The sequence below is a fragment of the Lepidothrix coronata genome, unplaced genomic scaffold (genome assembly GCF_001604755.1).
Source record: "Lepidothrix coronata isolate B3197 unplaced genomic scaffold, Lepidothrix_coronata-1.0 Scaffold285, whole genome shotgun sequence".
Taxonomy (NCBI): Eukaryota; Metazoa; Chordata; class Aves; order Passeriformes; family Pipridae; genus Lepidothrix; species Lepidothrix coronata.
Window position 1 is genome coordinate 61,750 of NW_016690465.1, and position 8,218 is coordinate 69,967.

The 8,218-nt window shown below is 72.4% G+C and overlaps 2 protein-coding genes across 2 annotated transcripts in view; one reads left to right on the forward strand and one right to left on the reverse strand.

Moving 5' to 3' along the window:
* Positions 1-6,729, forward strand: part of PTPN23 (protein tyrosine phosphatase, non-receptor type 23) — a 12,723-nt gene extending 5,994 nt beyond the window's left edge. The window contains exons 11-23 of the mRNA XM_017836823.1: positions 162-276; positions 528-593; positions 702-847; positions 1,157-1,465; positions 2,040-2,194; positions 2,274-2,425; positions 2,628-2,807; positions 2,964-4,953; positions 5,121-5,302; positions 5,483-5,587; positions 5,669-5,807; positions 5,893-6,006; positions 6,082-6,729. Of these exons, the coding sequence (XP_017692312.1) occupies positions 162-276; positions 528-593; positions 702-847; positions 1,157-1,465; positions 2,040-2,194; positions 2,274-2,425; positions 2,628-2,807; positions 2,964-4,953; positions 5,121-5,302; positions 5,483-5,587; positions 5,669-5,807; positions 5,893-6,006; positions 6,082-6,627 (4,199 nt within the window). The 3' untranslated portion in view covers positions 6,628-6,729. The remainder of the gene's footprint in view (positions 1-161; positions 277-527; positions 594-701; positions 848-1,156; positions 1,466-2,039; positions 2,195-2,273; positions 2,426-2,627; positions 2,808-2,963; positions 4,954-5,120; positions 5,303-5,482; positions 5,588-5,668; positions 5,808-5,892; positions 6,007-6,081) is intronic.
* Positions 6,730-6,775: 46 nt separating this feature from the next.
* Positions 6,776-8,218, reverse strand: part of SCAP (SREBF chaperone) — a 55,240-nt gene continuing 53,797 nt past the window's right edge. The window contains exon 19 of the mRNA XM_017836825.1: positions 6,776-7,979. Within this exon, the coding sequence (XP_017692314.1) occupies positions 7,734-7,979 (246 nt within the window). The 3' untranslated portion in view covers positions 6,776-7,733. The remainder of the gene's footprint in view (positions 7,980-8,218) is intronic.

Here is an 8,218-nt window from a genome sequence, read left to right on the forward strand (position 1 = left end):
ATGGTCCCAGCCAGGGGCTCCCTGGGAACAGGGATCCATGTGGGATGGTCCCAGCCAGGGGCTCCCTGGGAACAGGGATCCATGTGGGATGGTCCCAGCCAGGGGCTCCCTGGGAACAGGGATCCGTGTGGGATGGTCCCAGCCAGGGCTGTGTCCCGCAGGTGCCCCCCTGGTGAAGGCTCTGCCCGTGAACCCCACGGACCCCGCGGTCACCGGCCCCGACATCTTTGCCAAGCTGGTGCCCATGGCTGCCCACGAGGCCTCGTCCCTGTACAGGTGTGTCTGGGGTGGGATGGGGTGGGATGGGGGTGTGCCCCCCAGCAAGGACCCCCTGTCCCAGCTCGGGCTCTGCAGGCTGGAGGAGCTGCAGGGGACCAACGTCACAGCCATCTGTGGCCCCCCAGGGCTGGACAGGACTCCAGCCAGTCCCCAGGGGGGACCAGGGCTCAGGGGACCCAGAGACCCCCGGGCTCAGGAATCCTGGCAGAGGTTTCCCTGCACTCATGGGATGTTCTGTCCTGTCACAGCGAGGAAAAGGCCAAACTGCTGCGGGACGTGATGGCCAAGATCGAGGCCAAGAACGAAGTGCTGGAGTACGTGAGGGGACTGGTGGGGCCCTCCCACCCCCAGGGGCCCTGCGGGTCCTGGGCTCTGGCAGGGGGGACACGGCCACCCCTCAGGGACCCCTCTGTGCCCCACAGCCAGTTCATGGACTCCATGCAGCTGGACCCCGAGACTGTGGACAACCTGGACATGTACAACCACATCCCGGCCGTGCTGATGGAGAAGTGTGCTGCCCTCAGCGTGCGCCCCGACACCGTCCGCAACCTCGTCCAGTCCATGCAGGGTGAGGGAACGGGGGGTGGCACTGCTGCCTGCCCACAGCCTGGCACTGGGAACGGCTGCACCAACGGCCACTTCTCTACCAGTGTAAATTCCTGAATCCCACAGTGAATCCCATCCCTGTTGGATGGGAGGGGGGTGACCCTGAGGGGGTTGGTGCCCAGGAGCGCCCACCACCCCGGTGTCTGGGCTGCCATGTCCTGCCCTGGGCTGCCCACAGCCGGGTTTAATCCTGGGAGGCCGTGTCCGTGCCTGGCTGCAGGCCCAGAGCAGTCGGGGGGGTGTCCCAGCCCCGCTCCACGTGTCCCCCCAGTGCTCTCCGGGGTCTTCACGGACGTGGAGGCGTCGCTGAAGGAGATCCGGGACCTGCTGGAGGAGGACGAGGCGCAGGAGCGGAAGCTGCAGGAGCTGCTGGGGCGGGTCCCGCCGGCACCAGGGTCCCCCCCGGGGCTGGCCGAGGTGAGCAAGGAGTGCTCCAAGTACCTGGAGCTGCACGAGAAGGCCAGTTTCACCAACACCGAGCTGCACCGCGCCATGAACCTGCACCTGGGCAACCTGCGCCTGCTCGGCGGCCCCCTGGAGCAGGTCCGGGCCGCGCTGCCCACCCCCACCCTGAGCGAAGGTGAGGCCTGGCCCTGGCATGGGGGAGGCAGGGCTGTCCCTCCCTGTGGTCCCCGTGGGCTGAATGTGTCCCCCCGGACTGGGGGAGGGAGGGCTGCTCTCCCTGTGACCCCCTGGGCTGAATGTGTCCCCCCAGCATGGGGGAGGCAGGGCTGTCCCTCCCTGTGGTCCCCCTGGGCTGAATGTGTCCCCCCGGACTGGGGGAGGCAGGGCTGTCCCTCCCTGTGCCACTCTGGGGGTCTGCCTGTCCCCACCACACCCCAGGGTAGGGGAGGCAGGGCTGTAACCCCCTGAGGCTGGATGTGCCACCCTGGGCTGGGGGAGACAGGGCTGTCCCTCCCTGTGCCCCCCTGGGGGTCCCTGTGTGTCACTGGGCACTGGCACCGTCCGTGTGAGCTGGGTGGGTGCTTGTCCCCGTGGAAGTGTGACAAGTGGGGCCTTGTTTGGGGACAGAGCCCTGGTCGCTGTCCCAGGGCGTGACCCCTCACCCCTGGGGATCCAGCCCTGATCCACCCCCTCGGGCTCCGTGCGGTCCCTCGGGGTCCGGCCCTGCCCCTGACCCTGTCCCACCCCAGACGACAAACAGGTGCTGCAGAACCTGAAGCGAATCTTGGCCAAGGTGCAGGAGATGCGGGACCAGCGGATGTCCTTGGAGCAGCAGCTGCGGGAGATGATCCAGAAGGACGACATCACCACCTCGCTGGTCACCACCGACCGCTCCGAGATGAAGGTGGGGCTGGGGACGTGCCCGTTCCCCCGCGGGGGCTGCTCCGGCCCCGAGCCCCACGGACCCTCCCCTGTCCCGGCAGAAGCTCTTTGAGGAGCAGCTCAGGAAGTACGACCAGCTGAAGGTGTACCTGGAGCAGAACCTGGCGGCGCAGGAGAACGTGCTCAAGGCCCTGACCGACGCCAACGTCAAGTACGCGGCCGTGCGCAAGGGCCTGGCCGAGGTGGAGCACAAGTGAGTGCGGGGGGCTCAGGGCCCAGCGGCAGGGCTGGGCTCACCCCTGCCTTCCCCCGTCCCACCCCGGGGCTGGGAGCCGTGCCGGTGCTTTGTCCTGCCCCCGTGTCCATCCCAGTGGGAGCTGGTGGGTCACCCGGGAGCCTGGAGCTGGGACCAACCTTTACACCGGTAGTCCATCCCCTCCCTGCCCCTTTCCCAGGTGGAACACCACCGTCCAGACGCTGGTGGCCTCCTACGAGGCCTACGAGGACCTGATGAAGAAGTCCCAGGAGGGGAAGGATTTCTACACGGACCTGGAGGGGAAGGCGGCCAAGCTGCTGGAGCGGGCCCGGGCCGTGTGCCAGGCCAGCCAGGCCCAGCGGCAGCAGCTGCTCGAGAGGTGGGTGCTGCCCAGAGCCTGGGGGGCTGCTGAGACCCCCGGGAGGGGGGAAGGGCCTCGGGGTGCTCTGCGTGGTGGCTCGGGGGTCCCGGTGCCCATGGAGGGGGTGGTGGGCAGGCAGTGCCCAGCCCCCCTGAGCCCCACCTGCCCCCCCAGGGAGCTGAAGAAGCAGCCGCCCCCCCGGCCCACGGCCCCCAAGCCCCCCCTGCAGAAGAAGGCGCTGGAGCTGGAGCCCGGGGGCTCCGAGGCCGCAGATTTGGGCTCCCTGGGGCTGCCGGACCTGCCCGAGGAGCTGCGGAGCCTCCCCCCGGAGCTGCTGCCCGGGCCCTTGGCACAGCTGCCCCCCCCAGCACTGGCCGCCCTGGCTGGGGGGCTGCGGCCCCCCGAGCCCTTCGTGCCGCCGGGGGGGGTGGCCAGTGCCCCGCTGCCCCCCCTGGCCCCCACGCCCCCGTTCCCGGGGCACTACCGTCTGCCCGGGCCCCCCGGCCCCTTTCCCCCCGCGGGGGGGGCCCCGGGGCAGCTCCTGCAGCCCTCGGCCCCCACCGGGCCCGTGCCCAGCTCGGCCCCGGCCCCGCCCCAGCTCTTCCCGGCCGCCCCCCTGATCCGCGCTCCGGGCCAGCCGGCCTTCGGGGGGCCCCACGTGCTGCCCCCGCGCTCGTCCCCCCAGCACGGGGCCCTGCCCGCCCCCGCCTACGGCCTGGGCCAGCCCGGGGGGGCCCCCGGCCCGCTCCGCCCCCCCGGCCCGGGGGCAGCTCCCCTGGGTGCCCAGCCAGGGGTGGGCGGCCCCGAGCCCCCGGGCGCCCGCCCGGCCACCACCACGGTGGACAGCGTGCAGGCCCCCATCTCCAGCTGCACCGCCCCTCCGCGGGGACCCCCGGGCCCCTTCCTGCCCCCCCAGCGCCCGGCGGGGCCCCCGGCCCCCTTCCCCTACCCCGCGGGAGGGGTTCAGCCCTTCGTGGCGCCGGCTCAGCACCCCTTCCCCCCGGCACAGCCCCCCCACACCTTCGCCCCCGCCCAGGCCCCCCAGCAGTTCCCCCCGGGGCCGTTCCTGCCCCCGGGCTCGGCCCAGGCCCCGCTGCCCTTCCAGCCGCCCCCCCGGCCCTCCCTCGCCCCCCCAGCCCAGTTCCCCCAGCAGCCCTTCGCCGGTCCCGGGGGGCAGCTGCCCCCCCCCGCCCCCGGGCAGCCCCCGCTGCCCCCCCAGCTCTACCAGCTCCCGGGGCAGGACCAGCTGCCCCCGCCGGGGCTCGCCCCGCACCCGGGGGCCGTGCCCTTCCCCAGGGCCCCTGCCCAGGGCGGTCCCGCGGCGCTGGGGGGGCTCCCGGCCGTGCCCCCCGGCTCCCCCGCGCTGCCCTTCTGCCCCAGCCCGGCCCCCCCCGGCACTCAGCTGCCCCCCGGGTCCATGCCCGCCCCCGCCCAGGCGCCCCCGCCCAGCCCCGTGCCGGGCACCGTGGTGGTCCAGGGCCCCCTGGTGCCGTCCCCGGCCCCCTCCCCGGTGCCGGCCCTGCCCGTGCAGCCCCCGGCGCCCCGTCCCCCGCCCGCGCTGCCTCCGCCGGGCGCGGGGGACGCGCCGTTCCCGCGGCAGAGCCCCTGCCCCGCGGACCTGCTCTCGTCCAGCCCTGAGAGCCAGCCCGGCGGGGCGGCGGCCGGGGGGCTGCTGCAGCCCACCAAGGCGGGCGCGCAGGAGGGGCAGCGGCCGCGGGCCGTGCAGGTGATCGAGGCGGACCCGTACGCGGAGCCCGAGCGGGTGCAGCGGCTGCGGGCCGAGCTGGAGCGGTTCCGGGCCGCGGCCGAGCGGCTGGAGCGGCCCGTGCCCGGCGGCGGCTCCGAGCTGGACGCGCTCTGGAAGGAGCTGCAGGAGGCCCAGGAGCGGGACGCCCGCCAGCGCTCCATCGCCATCGCCCGCTGCTACTCCATGAAGAACCGGCACCAGGACATCATGCCCTACGACCGCAACCGCGTCGTGCTGTGCTCGGGCAAGGACGACTACATCAACGCCAGCCGCGTGGAGGACCTGTCCCCGTACTGCCCCGCCCTCATCGCCACCCAGGCCCCGCTGCTCGGCACCGCCGCCGACTTCTGGCTCATGATCTACGAGCAGAAGGTCTCCGTGGTCGTCATGTTGGTGTCCGAGCAGGAGCTGGACAAGGTGCGTCCTGTCCCGGGTGAGGGACAGCGGGGGCGGCCGGGGCGGGGCCCCCGGGGATGGGACACCCTGCCTGCTGCCTCTCGCCCTTGTGCCGCTCACGGGTGTCACCGGGGGGCCCGTGGGGGGAGCGGCCCCGGCAGGGTGTCCTGACGCCCGTCCCCCGACAGAAGGTGCTACGGTACTTCCCGTCGGAGCGGGGCCAGCCCGTGGCTCACGGCCCCCTGACCCTGGTGCTGACCAGCCTGCGGGTGACCCCCACGCACGTGGAGCGGATGCTGACGCTGCAGTACCGCGACCAGAGCCTCAAACGCACCGTGGCCCACCTCCAGTTCACCTCCTGGCCTGAGCTGTACGGAACGGGCGGGCAAGGGGGGCTGGGGGCGTACAGGGGAGGGCCTGGGAGGCCTGATCTGCTGGGGGGGCTGTGGGACCAGAGCTCCGAGTGTGGGACGGTGTTTGGGCAGCCCTGACACCTCCTGGGGGGGCTGAGTGCAGGGATTCCCCAGTGAGCGTGTCCCCCCCAATCCAGGGGCCTGCCCGACAGCAAGGGGAGCCTCCTGCGCTTCATCCAGGAGGTGCACGGGCACTACCTGCACCAGCGCCCGCTCCACACGCCCGTCGTGGTGCACTGCAGGTGAGCGGGGACGGGGCTCCCGGGGCGGGGTGGGGTCCCCCCTCGTCCCTCGGGGTGTCACAGCCGAGGGTCTCTCCACAGCTCCGGCGTGGGTCGCACGGGGGCCTTCTGCCTCCTGTACGCGGCCGTGCAGGAGGTGGAGGCCGGGAAGGGCATCCCGGACCTGCCGCAGCTGGTGAGGCGCATGCGGCAGCAGCGCAAGCACATGCTGCAGGAGAAGGTACCGGGCAGGGCTGCAGCCCCTCGGGGGCTGGGGGCAGGGGCTGCAGCCCCCCGGGCTCTCACCGTGTCCCTCTGCCCTGCAGCTGCACCTCAAGTTCTGTTTCGAGGCCGTCCTGCTCCACGTGGAGCAGGTGCTGCTGCGCCACGGCGTGGGGACCCCCGCGCTGCCCAAGCCCCCCAACAGCACCTCACCCAAGGTGGGTACGGGGGGGAGAACCGGGGGGCTGGGGGGGCTCTGCCACCCCTGGGCTCACGGGGCTGCTCTCCCCCAGCTCTACTTCCAGCAGGACCCCCAGGACCTGGTGCTGGGGGGGGACGTTCCCATCAGCTCCATCCAGGCCACCATAGCCAAGCTCAGCATCAAACCGGGGGGGCCCAGCACGGAGCCCGGGGGGGCCTGGGGGGCGGACCCCACCTCCCCTCCGGACCCCACGGACCCCGAGGTGCCGCCGGTGCTTCCCGACGGCGTCGTGGACGGTGTCGGTGCCCCCCTCCCCGAGCCCCCCGCCCCGGGGCCGCCCCTCCCCGAGGCACAGGGTGACGCCGAGAGCAGCAACCACGTGGGGGACAGCCCCGAGGGGCCGGGGGGGCCACCAGAGCCTCCCGCCGCCCCCCCTGCCTCCTCCTCCTCCTCGCTGGAGCTGCTGGCGTCGCTCACGCCCGAAGCCTTCAGCCTGGACGCCTCCCTGAAGGGCAAACAGCGCATGAACAAGCAGAACTTCCTGCAGGCGCAGCCGGGCGAGGGGCTCCGCGGGCCCCGGCCCAGCGACGACCCCCTGAGCATGCTCGACCCCCTCTGGACACTCAACAAGGCGTGAGGGGGGCGGGGGCCCTCGGGCCCCCCCAGCTCCACTTTGACTCCAGGTAGAACTGACTTTTTCAGCTCTTTGCTACTAAAATAAAGCGAGTTTATCGGCCGGGCGCTGGTGCTGCTGTGGGCGGGGGCTGTGCCCCGGGGGGCTCAGCCAGGCTCGGGTTAGTTCCGTTTAATGGGCGTTCTCGCACAGTTATAAAACACGTCGGTACAAAAAGCGTCCCCTGTACGGCACAAAGGTACAGCTGGGCGAAGGCCACCCGCGGGGCCGGCCTGGGGGGCCCCGTGCCGGGCCGGCACCGCCTCTACAATCACCGGGGGTCGAGAACAGGCGTCATCGGCGTTCGGGGGGCACGGCAGGACGGGCGGGACCCCCGGCCTGGGGAGGGGCTGCAGCGGGGCCTGTAGTGCAGCGGGGAGGGGAGTGCAGCCCCCGGCCCGCAGTGGGTGGGGGGCTCTGGGGGCAGCCCCGTGCCCGGGGTGGTGCCTGCCCATGGTTGGTCCCACTCAGGGGTCCCTCCCCAGCACCTGCAGGAGCGTGGGCGAGGCTCCCGCCCCTCCCAACCTGAGAAAAGCCTCCTCTGGCCCCGCAGCAGGAGGAGGAAGGTGCTCTATTGCTGCAAACGGGGTGCAGGAGGGACCGGGCAGGGCGGCTGTGCCGGGGTGAGGGGGGTGCTGGCCCCCCTGCCCCAATAAATAATAACTATTTACAGCATATAAATAAATAGGGCAGGGCTGCTGTGGCCGGGGTGGGGCTGGGGGGCCCTGCCACGCCCTAAGGCACGTGGGGGCTGAGCCCCGCCCGGGGGGTCGGTCCCGGCCCTCTCCCCGCTGCCCCCGGGGCTCTCCGGGGGCTGTTCCGTGCCCTGGCAGGTCAGTGCTGGGAGCCACCACCACTGTCCCCCCCTGCCCTACCCTGTGTCCCTCTGTACCATCCCTGGGAGCCCCCGGGACGGCAGGGAAGGTGCTGGAACAGGGAGAGGAGCAGGAAGGTGGGGCCCTGCCGGGTGTCTGAGCTGGGGAGGTGCCGGAGGCACGGCCGGAGCGATGGAGCTGCTGTCCCGTCCCCTCGGGCCGAGCCCCCCTCGGTCCCGCCTGCCCCGCTCCTGCTCAGTCCAACTTCTCGAGCACGGAGGGCACGTAGAGCAGGCTGAGCTCGCTGCCGAAGTTGCAGACGATGGCGGCGTTGTCCAGCACCAGGATCTGCCGCGCCGGCTGCGCCTCGTTGCTCTTGCCCAGGTACACGGTCTGCAGCAGGTCCCCGTAGCCGATGTCCCAGAAGGACACGCAGCCCTGGCCCCCCGTCACCAGCACGCTGTCCGAGATGACGCCCAGGCTGGCACCACAGCCCAGCTCCTGTGGGGGACGGGCAGGGAGCTGAGCCACGGGCTTGGCATGGGAGAGCCGAGCCCTGGTTCTGGGATGGGGACATCTGAGCCCTGGGGGTTTGGAATGGGGCAGAGCTGAGCCCTAGGGGTTTGGAATGGGGCAGAGCTGAGCCCTGGGGGTTTGGAATGGGGCAGAGCTGAGCCCTGGGGGTTTGGAATGGGGCAGAGCTGAGCCCTGGGGGTTTGGAATGGGGCAGAGCTGAGCCC